General features: G+C 42.0%; 1 protein-coding gene across 1 annotated transcript; it reads left to right on the forward strand.

The window, feature by feature from the left end:
* Nucleotides 1-5906: 5906 nt before the first annotated feature.
* Nucleotides 5907-7955, forward strand: PIGM (phosphatidylinositol glycan anchor biosynthesis class M). The gene has a single exon (XM_082679447.1). It carries the CDS (start codon nt 5953-5955, stop codon nt 7222-7224), a length of 1272 nt encoding a protein of 423 aa, XP_082535573.1. The 5' UTR covers nt 5907-5952; the 3' UTR covers nt 7225-7955.
* Nucleotides 7956-17311: the final 9356 nt, after the last annotated feature.

Here is a 17311-nt window from a genome sequence, read left to right on the forward strand (position 1 = left end):
AGGCCTGAACTCACTGACCTACCTTTGGGAAAGGAGGGTGGAACTGAGCTGTGCTGGAAGAGCTTCTGACCACACAGCCAGGCCTTTCCCCTTTGGTGCTATCATGCATTCCCCCAACTCCCTTCTCACACCTCCCCCCATTAACTTCAGAGTCCTGTAGCAAATACCTTTTAAACTCAGTTTTTAAAGGATTACAAAAAAAGTTAAGACCTAGACATCTGAAAATTGGCTCAGGTTAATCCAGGAAAGTCAAGTTGCTTTGGAACCCAGGCACTGTCCCTTTCAGCCAGTGATCATGCACCCAACGTCCCTGCCACACTACAGTGCAGGTCGTTCCTTATATATCCTCAAGCCTCTATATGCCTATTCATTTAATCACTGGGCATTTCCTGGCCCAGTTCTCAAAGAAGTGGGTTTCTCTTCTACTCTTATCTATCAATAGCCTGAAAAAGGCCTGGCTATCAATATCCAGCCCTGAATTGAAGTAACAGACCCCTATGGTCACTGACTCTTGTTCCCCAGAAATGGAAGGACAGAGGGAGAAAATTGGGTCTCTTACCATCATCAGTAAATACTTATCTACAACATTTGGGAAACACTGTTTTTTAGGGATGAGTCATAGGACATGAGAGATATATAAGATATGTGAAATATAGAGTCCCATAACATATGAAGAAACTTGCCAACTTGTGAAGAAAATAAGATAAAATAACAAGTAGCATACATTAGGGCCAGATATGCCATTAACAACATGTTCTAAACAGTGAGATCTCTGTGGAAAACATTCCCCAGGCACTAGGCAAGGGATGGTATCAATCTAAGAGGTCTGGTTAGAACACATTTGACACAGGATTCAAGAAAAATCAACTGAGTTCCTATTACATGAAACGTACCATTCAAGTGACAAAGAAACAGAAGATATGACACACGCCAGCAAGGTACATACAGGTTTTCTTTGGCTTTATACCTGCTATTCCTTCTGGGGAGCTCTCTGTACTGCCTGCCAACTCCCAAGTTAACTCTCAGTATGCCCATCTTAGACCAAACCCTGTTAAAAGCTGTGATTGCATCATGTACCCCTCTTTCATTACACCTGTCACAGATGCAAGTTTATATTACTTGCGAATTTATTTGACTAATGTCTGCCTCACTCACTAGAGTTTAAGTGCCATGTAACTGTAACTGGGATTCCTGTCAGTGTTGGGTCACCAGTACAGCTGGGCACTTAGCACAGCACCTGCATGTATGATGCTCAATAAATGTAGAAGGAAGGAAAGGAAGAAAATAGAGAGGGAAGGAATTTCCCTACAGTTCACACAGGTAGTATGCAGTGGAGGTGGTATATTGGTTAAATAACCGTAAAAGATTTAGACAACATATTTCATAAGGCATGACAAAATTAACTGTTTAAAAAAATAGAACAGACAATAAACACCAACGTTTTTGGGGAGAGATCATTTCCACTAGTTAAGATTTAGGAAGAGTCCAGAGAGTTCAGGTTTGAGCCTAGCATTGAGAGACAAACAGTATACAAATAAGTGATGAGAAATAGGATTCTTTGTAGGTGGGACAGCACAGGCAAAAGTACCACAGTAAGAAAGCAAAAGGCATATTTAAGAGATTAACCATCTAACCATTATATTAGAATATAATCAACAAGGACCTACTGTATAGCACAGGGAACTCTCTCAATATTCTGTAATAACCTATATGGGACAAGAATCTGAAAAAGAATGGATCCATGTATATGTATAACTGAACTACTTTGCTGTACATCTGAAACTAACACAACATTGTAAATCAACTATACCCCAATATAAAATAAAAATTAAATTGAAAAAACCTAGAACAGAGGGCTTTCTAGGTGAACAGGTTGAAAAGGCAGGGTCATGGAGGGATTAAATGTCAGTCTAAATTATTATTTTTTTCCACAGGCTTGGGAGCTATTGAAGATGTTTGAGAAAGGAAAGCATCTAATTATAGTAGTTTATGAATAACAATCTGGCAGTAGAACTGAGAGACATGAGACACTAAACCAGTTAAGAGACTTGCAAAACCTTAGGGGAAAGGTAATTGCCACAGATCCTAGTTGAGTACAGGTGTCAATACTGTTATCAAATTGAGTTGTTGAAGTCTGGACTAAGGTGCAGGATGCTGAGCCCAAAAAGAATTAGGGATAGATTCAAAAGAAATTACAAAGCAGGAAATATAAGCAAGATCTAGAAAAAGAAAAAAGAAGGTGATTGAATTACAGTGCCAGCAGGAAGCAGATGGTACACTCAAAGGGCTAACTGGACAGGACTTAATGAAGGGAGTATTTACAAAGGTGTGGGCAGGGTCAATACACCAACAAGGGCTTGTGAAGCACCCAGGGACTTGCAACGGTAGGAAGCCTTTACTGGTATTAAAGCTGAAGGGACCATCATTGAAACCTGGTGAGAGTTTCTGAAGGGAGACGGCTACAGCTTTAGCAGGAGCCTTGGCCTTAGGTAGAGGAACTCAGCCACTGCCGAAGATCTGCTAGTGCCTGCCACTGGCTTGTTCTAATGAGAAGCCAGAGGGCAAGGGAGACTGCGTGATGATGCACAGAACAGGGCAGAAGAGATGGCGAATGGATCTAAAAAGGTAATGACAGCATATACGGCATAGTGACCAAGGCCAAGGTCCTGGCTAAGGATGCTAGGGATGAGGTATGCATGTGTGTGCCTTCCCTAGCCACGGGCTCTAAAAGAATGGAAACCTAGAGACAGACAGTGAAAGGGAGAATGGGGAAGGGCTGTAAGTAATAATTCAAGAGGTAATGAGCAGTTGAGCATTTGAAAAAATGCAGCCCTTTCAGGGAGAAGTGAGAAAACAGAACCCCTACACCCAATGCAAAAAGCTCAATATGGCGTCCTTAGACCCCGTGATACTTCTGTCTCGCCTAGAAATAGTAACAGTAGTTGGCACACCACGTCCAGTTAATTTTACTGGACTCCCGTCCCCTCTTCAGTCCCACAAACACTATCTACATCTCATTTTGATCCAAGCTTCGTTTCTTTTGATTAGTTGCTGTTTCCTTATTTGCCCAAATTTGGTGCCTCTCACCAATTTACTAGGTAGGCTCTATAGGGACAAATTAGCTGAGGCCTTTCTGTCATACTACCTAAACCAACCCAACCAGAGGAACCCTCACTTAATTAATCCTCTGATATCTACCTCCCATATTCTCTACCTTCTGGGACTAACCCTCACTTATCTATCACTGGCAGAAGAAAAGAATAAATATATAGAACCACAGTGACAGAAAATATCAGAAAGATTCAAACAAGAGATCAATGAGAGGAGGCAGAGAGGGAAATTAGATTCATCATCAACATTTTATTTGCAGGTTAGCCACATAGTAGTTAAGAATACTCTGGGCCAGAGAGACCTGCTTTTGAGTTCCAGCTCTGCCACTAGTTGATTATGTGACTTCGGAAAATTACTTAATCTCCATAAGCCTTGATTTCATTTGTGAAGGTGGGAATATCTACCTTACATGGTTAAGTATTTAGCACAGTGACTGACACACTGCAAATAAGTTCTCAACAAAGCTGGCTATTAGAAATCATCATCATGGACTTCCCTGGTGGCGCAGTGGTTAAGAATCCGCCTGCTAACGCAGGGGACCTGGGTTCGAGCCCTGGTCCAGGAAGATCCCACATGCCATGGAGCAACTAAGCCCGTGCACCACAACTACTGAGCCTGCGCTCTAGAGCCCGCGAGCCACAACTACTGAAGCCCTCGTGCCTAGAGTCCCTGCTCTGCAACAACAGAAGCCACCGCAGTGAGTTGCCCGCGCACCACAATGAAGAGTAGCCCCCCCGCTCGCCACAAGTAGAGAAAGCCTGTGCGCAACAAAGACCCAACACAGCCATAAATAAATAAATAAAATAAGTAAATTAAAAAAAAAAACTATAGCTTTCATGAATCTTTAAGATTTGATTTCTAAATGTGAGAATAGCATTAAAAAAAAGAAATCATCATCATTATTTGAATGATGATGTGCTGCCACTGTATATATGGCTACTGTACTGCAAAAAAAATGGTTAAAAGTAATTATCAACATAAGGCATATACTTATACCAAGGTACAGATAAAGACAAAGAGATATCAGAATATGAATATGGAATGTGTGAGATTAACTTGGTTCATACAAAGGATGAATGTAAATTGTATGATGGATGAATGGAGGGTAGTCCTGGGAGCTGCATGTTCAGACTGGATGGAGTCATCTACTCTAGTAGATGCTAGTTTAGAAGACGTCCCCTAGGAAGCAGGATCAATCTGTAAAATCAAGTAAGTCAGTAGTTACTGAACATGTACCATGTGCCTAAGACTGCAATAAATTATGAGTAATTTTTAAAAATTAAGGATAAGCTATAACCCCTAACCTCAAAAACCCTACAATCTCATTGAAAGGGTTATGAATACAATCTAAAATAAATTATGAAATTCTGAATTGCAGACTGTAAGTTCAATAAGTGCCCACAGAAGGGAAAGAGCTAATGGGTTAGAGTCCTTGGTGACAAATTCATGGGAGTATGGTTGGAGTGGGATAGGTGAAGGGGGAAGAACTTGAAATAGATAAAGGATATTTGAAAGAGGAAAGGACTGGGAGTTGGGAGCACCCCAAAGATGCCACTCCAGAGGTATCCTGGTAAGAGGAACCTCAAAAATCAATTCAACTTGTACAGAATGCCTCCTGTGTCTGGTAATGTGTTATATACTGAGGTACAGAAAACAAGATAATCTCTGTTCTCAAAGAACTCAAAATGCCCTGACAGAAAACTAGGAAAATGAAACAAAAAAGTTATCACTGACAAATGCTATAATATAGGGATGGTCATTCCAAAAGGGAATTTTGGAGCAATGGGAGGGCAGTCAATAGACAGGACTCTACATTTACATAGAAGGGCAGGGGCTTCTGTGTGAGTGATTTTCTAGAGCTTAGAGCCCTTCGGCCTCTGTTCGTTTACCCTCAGTTAGCGGAAAGGCATCTATATCGCAGTGCATGATGAAAAAGTGAGCTGAGAGCCAGGATATACTTTTAGGAGTTAACACTTGAGCCGAGGCCTGAAGGGTTACGTAGTGACTGCGGAGGGGAAGGTAACGTTGACAGAAAGAATAGCAAGTACAATGACACTGAGGCATGAGGGCGTGATATAGTTTAGGAACCCTACGAAGCTTCCTGTTCTCCCTTCCCATCCCTCCATCAAGGTTTGCGGGATAAAATACAGGATGCCCAGTAAAATTGAAATTTAGATAAACAACGAATAATTTCAAAATACAAGTATGTCCCAAATATCGCACACACTCTGGGCCCCCTTCAATTCATCCTAGCTCGGCCCCCCCCCCCGGAGTCCACAAACCCCCCCCCCCCCCGGTATTACCCACGAGCTGGCGAGGTAAAGCATGAGAAACCATCACAGGTTTATTTTTCCTTCACTCCTATTTTTTTTTCACTCTCGGGTCACCGGCCCAGGCCTGAGGGATGAAGCTCGAAGCTCGTTCCGCTTCAGGGGTCAGTCTCCATCAACTGGAGTTGAGGCGGGGGAAGTAGAGGGTCACCCACAAGTAACACTCGCCCGGCTCCGTAAAAATACCTCCCAGCGCCGGTCTTCCGGGCAAACTGAAGTCGCCGGACCGGAAACCCCGCCCCCGCCGGAGGTGGAGAGGACGCGAGATAGCCTGTCCAGAAGGAAGGTAATTCTCCCTCTGGGGCCACTAAGAACCCAGTGCCTTGCGTGCGACCGGAAACAGGACGGGGGCGGGCCTTCCTGCCGGAAGTTGTCGTCCCGCAGTTGTTTCGGTTGGCAGTCTAGCTGGTAGGGGTAGTGCCGGCAGCCTGAAGCGAGGAACTGCAGCGAGGGTTAGAACTTCCAAGGCAGTTTAGAGCTGGGGACTGAGCTGCTGTGGTGCAGTCAGATCATGAGCCCGACCACGCCCTCGGGAGAGTGGTTCCTGAACCTGTGGGTGTCCCCCGCCGGGGTATTTGGTGTGGCCTTCCTTGCCCGAGTGGCCCTGGTTTTCTATGGGCTCTTCCAGGACCGGACCCTGCTCGTGAGGTATACAGACATCGACTACCAGGTCTTCACCGACGCCGCGCGTTTCGTCACGGAAGGGCGCTCCCCTTACCTGAGGGCGACGTACCGTTACACTCCGCTGCTGGGGTGGTTCCTCACTCCCAACATCTATCTCAGTGAACTCTTTGGAAAGTTCCTCTTCGTCAGCTTCGACCTCCTCACCGCCTACCTCGTATACCGGCTACTGCTTCTTAAGGGGCTGGGTCGCCGCCAGGCTTGCGGTTACTGTGTCTTTTGGCTTCTTAACCCCCTACCTATGGCGGTGTCCAGCCGAGGCAATGCGGACTCAATCGTCTCCTCCCTGGTGCTTATGACCCTGTACCTAATAGAAAAAAGGCTCGTCGCGTGTGCCGCTGTATTCTATGGTTTCGCCGTGCATTTGAAGATGTATCCGGTGACCTATATCCTTCCCATAGCACTCCACTTGCTTCCGGAACGCGACAGTGACGAAGGCCTCCGTCAATCCCGGTCTTCTTCCCAGGCTCGTCTGTATGAATTCATGAAGAGGCTGTGTAATCGGGCTGTGCTGCTCTTCGTAGCCGTTGCTGGACTCACGTTTTTTGCCCTGAGCTTCGGTTTTTACTACAAATATGGTTGGGAGTTTTTGGAGCACACCTACCTTTATCACCTGACCAGGCGGGATATCCGTCACAACTTCTCTCCATACTTCTACATGCTGTATTTGACCGCAGAGAGCAAGTGGAGTTTTACCCTGGGAATTGCTGCATTCCTGCCACAATTCATCTTGCTTTCAGCAGTGTCTTTCGCTTATTACAGAGACCTTGCCTTTTGTTGTTTTCTTCATACGTCTATTTTTGTGACATTTAACAAAGTCTGCACCTCCCAGTACTTTCTTTGGTACCTCTGCCTCCTGCCTCTTGTGATGCCACTAGTGAGAATGCCTTGGAGAAGAGCTGTGGTTCTCCTGATGTTATGGTTCATAGGGCAGGCCTTATGGCTGGCTCCTGCTTATGTTCTTGAGTTTCAAGGAAAGAACACCTTTCTGTTTATCTGGTTAGCTGGTTTGTTCTTCCTCCTTATCAACTGTTCCATCCTCATTCAAATCATTTCCCATTACAAGGAGGAACCCCTGACAGACAAAACCAAATATGACTGATAGATGCTCCAGTTCTTCTGCAACTTCCATTCTGATTGTTCTGAATGGACCAAAGAGAGCTTTGGAAAGAATTTTTTTGAACATCCTAAGCACTCTAGTGAAACTTCGGTTTAGAGCATAAAACCCTATTCCAACAAATTTAAATGAATATTTGCCTTATAAAGGGGACTCAGTAACTGAGGTCCGCCCTTTAGGAAATCTCAGGACTCATTTATCTGGGACATGATGGGAAGTAAAGGTTACTAGTTTGAATACAGAAGAGCTGGGGCTTCCCTGGTGGCTCAGTGGTTAAGAATCCGCCTGCCAATGCAGGGGACACGGGTTCGAGCCCTGGTCCGGGAAGATCCCACATGCCGCGGAGCAGCTAAGCCCGTGTGCCACAACTACTGAGCCTGTGCTCTAGAGCCCATGAACCACAACTATCGAAGCCCATGCGCCTAGAGCCTGTGCTCCACAACAAGAGGAGCCACCACAATGAGAAGCCCGCGCACCGCAACTAGAGAAAGCCTGCGCCCAGTGAAGACCCAACGCAGCCAAAAAAAATTATTAGGCTAAATTAAAAAGCAATTAAAAAAAACAGAAGGGCTGATGAAATTATCAGATGCTAAAAGGTTTTTGTGGAAAATAGAGGAAACATAAAGTCAAAAAACATAAAATTCTAAGCCAGTATTTATACTGTGGTACTCTCTGAAGCTGTCTTATCTTTTGTACTATCTGAAGCTGTTTTATCTTTTAACTCCCACTTTTTCGTTCTGAAGCTTTCTTGATAACTGAAAACTCATAAAATGTTCCTAAAGTACAGCTTTTAGATATGAAGTGTTAAATAATGATGCTGTGCTTAGGTTGGAAAAGTTAATTCTGTATTAAAAGTGGGGGCTTAGAAGATAAAGAATCCAAAGAATTTAAATTGTAGTCATGTTTCATGTACTTGTTTTATAACTTAGTTTTTCAGTGCTTAGTCCCAGTGGTAATAGACTGCTGTTTGGTTTTTTACAAAAAGGATTAAATTTAAATTCATCCATCTTTAAACTTTTCAACATATTTTAAAATAGCATCTTGCTTTATATGTTTGAGGTCACACACTGTAAGGACATTTTAGAACTCGCTTTTATCCCTTTGTTTTTAATTTGCAGATGGCTAAAAAACATTTTTCACTTAGAGTTTAAGTTAATCAAATGTTATCAGTGTTGTAAAAATGATTAGTAGGTTTTAGGTGGTAAAGTATTAAATTGTTAATAAGGCATTTCCCAGCTTACAAATACCTTACTCGTGAAAATTCCGTGATAGGAATGGAGGCCTGCATGGGAGGCTTCCGGAAAGCATAAGAAGCATCCTAATAGCCATTAGACTTTTAGACCAGGAAATTGAGGGAGAGATTGTGGAAATGAGGCTTTGGTGGCCAGATCCATTTACCTTTTTACTATAATATTTCTAGGAAAAAATGCTTTGTGAGTTTCAAACAAGCAAGTTAAAAAAAATTAAAAAAAAATAGCCTATCTAGGTGGAGACTCCCTAACACTCTAAAATGCATTAGCAGTGAGTGAGCTTATGATTTTGATATTAAAAGATGAGTAATTTAACAACATTGTTCTTTCACAGTTAAACAGAAAAACAAAAACCTCCAGAGAAGTAGTATATTTCATGTCAGTTCAGGCCTAAAAAGCCTCTGAGAATAAGATGTCTGTAGGCAGGTCACAATTAAGAATGCTATTACTGGCAGCACTTCTTAGATGGATACCTTTTAGGACCCACCATTGGAAAGAAGGGATGAATGGGTGCCTTTGCATGGATTGCTGTTAGGGTGAAAAGAGCAGAGACAATTAATTGTTGAGGACGGTGACCTTGCTTATAACATCTTTATTCATATCCCACTTTAGGTATTATCTTAAGGACTCTTTGTATGTGATTGTTCATTAGTGGCCTTCCAGCCAAGGCATTCTTACCGTTCTTTTCCCTTCATTCCTTTATAATGATAATTTAAAAAAAATTTTTCTGGTAGAACTAGTGGGAAAATGGAAACAGAAATAGAATTCCAACATCTCATTATAATTGTCTTTTTGGTATCCCTGACTAATTTTTTTTTTTTTTTTTTTTTTGCAGTACACGGGCCTCTCACTGTTGTGGCCTCTCCCGTTGTGGAGCACAGCCTCTGGACGCGCAGCCTTAGCGGCCATGGCTCACAGGCGCAGCCACTCCGCGGCATGTGGGATCCTCCCAGACCGGGGCACGAACCCGTGTCTCCTGCATTGGCAGGCGGACTCTCAACCACTGCGCCACCAGGGAAGCCCCCCTGACTAGTCTTTTAATAGTCACAAGTGTACTTACTTATTCATTTCCTTATTATTATTATTTTTTTACTTTAACATTCTTTGTTGTGCTTTACTCTTCCTACTTACATTGAAATTGCTGAATAATATTCTATCACACAGATGTTCACATTGTAAATGCGTCATAAGACGTTAAACATTTTGCATGTTTTAGATCACTCCCTTAACATTCTTAGAAGTCGGTGGAGTTCTGTTGGGATATTTGGAGGGAACTGCAGATCCTGCCTTCCAAGAAATTCTCTACCAAAGAACTGCAGGTGTTTCTTAAAAGATGCAGAGAGGGCTTCCCTGGTGGCGCAGTGGTTGAGAGTCTGCCTGCCGATGCAGGGGATGCGGGTTCGTGCCCCGGTCCAGAAAGATCCTACATGCTGCGGAGCAGCTGGGCTCGTGAGCCATGGCCGCTGAGCCTGCGCGTACGGAGCCTGTGCCCCGCAGCGGGAGAGGCCGCAACAGTGAGAGGCCCCAGTACTACAAAAAAAAAAAAAAAAAAAAAGATGCAGAGAGTAGTATTTTATAGCTTATATGCTGTGAGACATTTAGTAAATTAACTCAAGAAATGATTTCATTTGGTCTCTTGGGTTTTTTAATTTTTTTCATTTATTTTTGTGTTCCAGTTTTGTAAAATCTCTTTTTGTCTTCTTTTCACTTGCAGTCCTTTGATTTCTTTATTCATCTTGTAATAACACTTTAAAATTGCATAGCACTTTGGCTTATTTCCTATATGATTCTTTTTGTTCTTATGCCACCTCTTAAGATCAATATACCCATTTACAGATAAGCATTAATTATTAGCATATGAAGCATGGTTCTTAAGATGGTCTGTGTTCTAAACAGAGGGACTGCATTACTTATTTTCTTCTGTACTTGCCTTAATGTCTTCAAAATGTGGTCCCTAAATATCCCTAGATAAAGTCCCTAGATTAGGTCCATTGGAAAGGCTAATCTCTTTGTTAAAACCATGTTGTTTCAGTTACTGACTTATATAGCTGAATGACTCTGTAAGTGACATAACATTGTTTCAAAAGTTTTGTAGGACTTGTCTTTTAGTTAGTTGACCTGTGGCTGAATATATTGTTATTTCTCCAGCTGTTTTCTATTCTAACCACCCTTACCTCAACCATCTATGCAATGAGTGGAAACGGAAAAAATGGAAAATTTCACATGGGACAGTCCCTAAACGCAACCTCTTGTTTGTTTCTTTTCCCCCTAATGCTCTACTATGAACAATTTTAAACATTACCCATATGCCTACTATCTAAGTTCAACAATTAACATTTTGCCATGTTTGCTTTATTTATATAATTTTTATTTATTTATATATAATTTTTTTCTGAACCATGCAATGTTGCAAACAGCATTGACTTCGGCACTAAATACATCAGCGTGCATCTCCTAAAAAGTCTTTTCTTACAAAACTAGTATATTGTTATCTAATATAATTTTAACATCCTGTCCATTTTCAAATCTCTCCAATTATTTTGTGTTCAAAGAATAGACATTCTTGGATCTCAAAGATTCCATGAAAGAAAGAGATTATAAATAATCTATGATTAAGAAGTTTGGAACTTTCCCTGATCTTTTTTTTTTTTTTGCGGTATACTGCTGTGGCCTCTCCCGTTGCGGAGCACGGGCTCCGGACGCGCAGGCTCAGTAGTTGTGGCGCACGGGCCCAGCCGCTCTGCGGCATATGGGATCTTCCCGGACTGGGACACGAACTCGTGTTCCCTGCATCGACAGGCGGACTCTCAACCACTGCGCCACCGGGGAAGCCCTCCCTGATCTTTAGAACAAAGTGAGAACTAAAGGGATTTACCTTCCATCAAAGTTGAACAAACAGTTTTTTTGTGCAAATCTTTCTGTCTCCCTCCTAAGAAAATACAGGGTGGTAATCATCCCTAATAAGTTTTCCAAATAAAAGATTATATATGTTTAGATTCTTTTTTTTTTTTTTTTTGTCTACACCGCACGGCTTGCGGGATCTCAGTTCCCCAGCCAAGGATTGAACCCCGGCCATGACAGTGAAAGCCCGGAATCCTAACCACTAGGCCACCAGGGAACTCCCCATGTTTAGATTCATTTTTTAAAAAAATTAATTTATTTTTGGCTGTTTTCGGTATTCATTGCGGTGCGCAGGCTTCTCATTGCTGTGGCTTCTCTGTTGCGGAGCATGGGCTCTAGGCGCACGGGCTTTAGTAGTTGTGGCACGTGGGCTCAGTAGTTGTGGCTCACGGGCTCTAGAGCACAGGCTCAGTAGTTGTGGCGCACGGGCTTAGTTGCTCCATGGCATGTGGGATCTTCCCAGACCAGGGCTCAAACCCGTGTCCCCTGATTTGGCAGGCGGATTCTTAACCACTGCGCCACCAGGGAAGTCCCACGTTTAGATTCTTAACACCTACCCCTCTCCTCCAACAACAGGTGATTAACTGATTTTAAACCTTGATTATAAGTTCTGGCTTTTCATGACTATATGAGTTGGGGTACCTATTCCACCACATATGGTTTCATTTTGTTTTCACAGCAGCACTTTAGAGTTGATATTTGTATTTCCATTTCAAAGGTGAACAAAGAGGCTCAAAGGCACAAATAAGTGACAGGGCTAGAATTTGAAGCAAATTTTGCCTTACTAAATGTCATACTCTTTCCACTATATTAGGTTTTGGATTCTTCTAAAGTGCCCAGTTGCAATGATTAAAGATTGTGGCAAAATAAATGAAACTCATCACCACTCTAACAAATGTCTTGCCAATCAATTTGTCCTTAATCTTTTAGGTATTTGCTTGAGGGGCAGTCCCTTGCAGTTGTGCAAGTTTCTGTCATCCCCAGACTTTTCTCTTTAATAATTCCAGACCTTTAATAACCCCCTCCCACAATCAAACCCTCTCACCAAATTGTATAATTTTTTTGTTACTGCTGACTTTGCAATGCCCTTTCCCTCCATAGCCTGGTCTAAGAAGCCGATTTGCTGAACCACATGTTAGCCCATCTATTTGTAAATCAAGCTATGGAAATTATGTGACCATGATTTCCAAATGATTATTGTTAAATTTCTCTTGCTCTACAATGTACCTTCTGCAGTGTGCATTCATACAGTTAAAACTCATGTCCTATACTGATAGTATAGCATAAGAGAACACAGATTCATATAGTTTAGGTTCAAATCCCAGCGTGTAACCTTGAACAAAATTCTTTTATCTAGATGAAATAGTATTCCATCTGTGAAATGAGGATGATAATGTAATACTCATAGAACTGTTTGTAAGAATTAAATGAGTTAATAAACCCAAAGTGCTTATGCTGGCCCAGGACAAGCCATTCCCTATCACCTCCCCAGCTTTAATATCTGTTTACAAGCCTTTAAGGAAGGAGCTCATTTTGGAACTTAGGCTTAAGCCTTTTCCTCCCAATTTACTAGGATTTAGGAAAAGAACCTGCATTTATGCAAAATAATTGTCTTAACTACCTGTCAATATAAACTTTATTCCTTCTAAACTTTATTCCTTTATCCCTTCTAAATAATTGTTTTAACTACCTGTTAATATAAACTTTATTCCTTGTGTTAATATAAACTTTATTCTAAACTTTGGTTCTCTGAGAAGATAGTAGTTATACGTGAAAATGTATGCACAGGTTTTTTAAATGTCTAGTTCTGGCTTGACAATTTTGTGTTTGTGCATTCCTGTCATACATTGGCTGGCTCTACGCAGTGGAGGTTTGGCTCTTGCCCCTAAGTTACACAGCACTTCTTTTTTCCATTGTGTTGAGGGGTCATTCAAGGGTTGGTTCTCTGTTGATGGAAGCACATGTCCTCTGCCTAGATCAGAGTCATCAGAATAGCACAAGCATTTATTCAGCGCTGATCCAGGGGAACCATTCATTTCGTCAAAACAGCATTCATATTCATTATCCTAAAAAAAAACCAGGCTAAATGGGAATATTTCTAGCTGCTCAGACACTTTGCTAATTGTTATGTCTGCCATATAAAATGAAATGACACTTAGAGTGACTATTTAAAGATAATTTGGATCATGAATGTTTGAAGCTCAGTGATTTCACAAAGGGAATTTTTAACCTTCTTTGCTCTCTATTCTTTGGGTGATTATTTATAAATCCAGGCCTATGCCAAGTCCTATAATAGATGAGTAAGAAAAGGTCCACGCTCTTGAAGAGTTGACAGTAAGGACAGAAGCATTAATGTAATAAAATTCCATATGAGACCTCATTAAGTTCCACCACAATCCTGTGATTTGTAAAATGGGGCAGTAGAAGGTATTACTATTCCTATTTTACAGATAAGAAAATCGAGGCTCAGAAGCAAGTGACTTTCTAAGGCCACACAGCTTGTAGGCCTACTCTTAGAAAAGAGTAGGTCTTCTGATTCTAATTCTATATTTTGCAAGTCCTCCTTAATTCCATATGATGCAGGTGATCACAGTGAAAGGCTTCATTTGTTTACCAAATGTCAATCATTTAACAAAAGGCCCCGAGTATCTTCTATGTGGCAGACATTGTTCTGGGCAATGTGGATGCAGCTCTGAGTGAGGCAAAGACTCTGTCTTCATGGAGCTTACATTTCCACGGGAGGCAAAGAAGAAGCAAACACATGATTGTGGCGATTGCCATAAAGAAAAATAAGGTAAGCTAAGGAAGTAGTGATGGCAGTGAGGAGAGGTGTGGGTGCTGTTGTAGATAAAGCCGTTGGGGACGGCATCTTGAGGTGGCATTTGAGCAGAGACCTGAAAGAACGAAGACATGACATTCATGCAGCTCTCTGGGGAAGAGCATACCTTACTGAGTGGAAGGCAGTGCAAAGGTGAGATAGGAAAGAGCTTGGCATGTTTAAAGAACAGCAGGAAGGGGAGTATAATTGGTTGGAGTGAGCAAGGCTCACCCAGAATCTAATTCACCGTATCCAGTAGAACATGAATGCTAGTTGAGAAATACAATCAACATTAGTATTTTTATTGGCCTGTAATAGAATAACTTTGAGCTCAACCTGTTTTTCCTGACGTTTGAGCACATGTTAATTTGTAAGGAAGATGAAATATATATAAACAACTAAGTTGAGCAGTGTTACAAGGTACATTCACATGTTACTTTGAGATGTTGAGGATTGTCTTAAATCCATTTTTACAGATGAGAAGCCTAAGGTTTAGAATATATGTACTCTGCCCAAGGTCAGAGTTAGTACGTGAGACGGGACCAGAACCCATATCTTCTGGAGCAAAATTTACTACTCCATTCTCTGTACTACGCTTGTCATTTAGATACTGACCCTAGAAGGTAGGAAGTTTGGGGAAAAGTTTTCCAACAGATCATTCATTCGTTCATTTAGTAAACGTTTCCTAAGGGTTTACTTTGTTCCAGACACTCAGCTAGGCTGTGGGTATGAGGATGATTATGACAACAGTCCTTGCTTCAAGGAACTCACAGTGTCTAATAGAGGACACAGATGGAAAAGTGATTATAATTCAGTGTGACAATGGCTAGAGCAAATACATAAAGTAATTGGGAGCATTTCACTAATCCATCCATTTGACAAAGCTAGCAGACAACATGGTGCATACTAGTGTTAAACTAATTAAACAAGGAGGCCATTAGACCGAGATGGTTCCAATACCTTAGCAGCCTGCATAAGCAAGCCAAAACCTAAGCTTGTAAAGGTTAAAAAAGCCTTAACCTCTCAAAGGTTAAGAAACCGAAACCTAGGGACAACAAGTCATGAACAACCAAGTAGGTTTTCTAAATAATGCAACGGCTATAGCCAATCAAATAATTTTTGCTTTGCTTCTACCTCTTCCCTATAAAAGTCTCTTCCCTAGCTCCTGTCGGTGGAGCCCTCCTAACCACTTCCAGTTTGATGCTGCCCAATTCGAATCAATTTTTGCTCAAATAATCTTAAAAGTTTTAATATGCTTTGGTTTATCTTTTAACGCTACGTACTGAGATGTTTGTTACCTTACCTGTTTTCCTTTATACTGAGTAAATATTGAGGGCTTTCTTTGAAACTCCCTTGCTTAAATCACTAGGTGATTGATTATACTTTTGATCATCTTTAGCTTAGCTCCCACGACCTTTCATGCTGGGGCTCTGGCCTATATCTCCAGCTTCATCTACCTCACCCCACCCTACAGTTATACCAAATCACATCACCTCTTCATGCCTTTGCATCTGCCGTTTCTTTGGCTAAAACGTCCTTCTCATCCCCTTGTCTCTCTTACCAGCTCCTAATTCAGCTATATATATTTGTTAGATATTTATTTATTTTTCTGCTCTTCTTCTCAGTTGCGGCTTGCGGGATCTTCATTGCCGCATGCGGGATCTTCGTTGCATCATGCAGGATCTATTTCCCCGACCAGGGATCGAACCTGGGCCCCCTGCATTGGGAGTGTGGAGTCTTGACCACTGGACCACCAGGGAAGTCCCTCCTGTTCAGTTTAATGATTACCTTAATGAAACATTCTCTAATTTAGTACCTCTATTATATAGAGTGGATAACATTGCACAGTAATTTCCCATTTGTGTGTCTGAGCTAGCTAGACTGTGAGTTCCCTAGGGATAATGATTATTTCTTAGTCATTGATATTACTTTCCTCGGGCTTTCCCAGAACCAAGCAAAGATGAACGGGAGTAACCCATGTCATCAAGCTGTTAGGTGTGCCACATACTTTCCTAGGTTTGTTGAATTGAGTTGTACATGAATCTGTCAAGTGGGAACTGGGGAAAGTGAGCTTCTTTGCCCAGTGTCAATGGAGGCAGCTGCGAAAAAGAAAGGGAGCAGTTTCTGGGTGCCTGTCATTTCTCAATGCCCTCGGTATCCACCTGATTTTCTAAGCTAGGATCTTATAATCACCTCCTATTACTTCTTCGTCCCTTGCCACCTGCCTTCCCATCTCATCAGTCACTGATTCCTGTCAGCTCTACCTTGTAATGTACCTGGAGCCTGCTGGCATCTCGCCATTCTACAGTTCAGGCCCTCATCATCTCTCATCTGGCTCCTGACTGGTCCTCGTGCTTCCCATCTCTCCCACCCTTTACTGCACCTCTCATTTATCCTCCCCACTGGTGCCAGAGTATGCTTTCCGAAGCAGACTGATCTTGTCACCATCCCGATAAAAGCAGCCCAGAGGACTCCAGGTGTGACCTGCGAGAAAAAGTCTAAATTCTGTAGCATCCTCCATCTTGTACCAGTTTCTCCTACTCAGCCTCACTCCAGCCCGCGGGATAATACATAGTTTCCCGAAATCACTGCACTATTAAGCCTTTGCCCATGCTGTCTCTCTGCCACGTGTGCTTCTCCTGTTCTTCAGATGAACTACCATTCATTTTCTTAAGACCCAACTCACAGGCCTCTTCCTCTACCAGGAGGCATGCAAGGTGAGCTTATGGAGAGACATTAACTATCAAGGAAAGAAAGAAACATAGGGCTAGAGTTGTAAGATTGGTAAACTTTAGTAATGCACTTGGTCTAGTATAGTTGTTTGCGTATCTGTCTTCTCTCAGAGTTGGTTACCTTGTGGAGGACAAGAATTGTTTTGTGCTTGTATCCTTAGTATACAGCATAAATTCTCAATAAATATTTGTTAAATAAATGAAGCTGGAATGGGGAGGGAACAAATGCTAATTGAATACCTGTTGGGAACTTAATAATAATAATGTGTGGTTTTCACACGTTTCATTCCATTCTCAAAACAACTTTTTTTTTTTTTTGCAGTACGCGGGCCTCTCACTGTTGTGGCCTCTCCCGTTGTGGAGCACAGGCT

This window comes from Grampus griseus (genome assembly GCF_964374135.1).
Source record: "Grampus griseus genome assembly, chromosome: 1".
Taxonomy (NCBI): Eukaryota; Metazoa; Chordata; class Mammalia; order Artiodactyla; family Delphinidae; genus Grampus; species Grampus griseus.

Bases quoted from the DNA above. Each gene is read 5' to 3' on its own strand.
- PIGM (XM_082679447.1), top strand. From the start codon at position 5,953: ATGAGCCCGACCACGCCCTCGGGAGAGTGGTTCCTGAACCTGTGGGTG.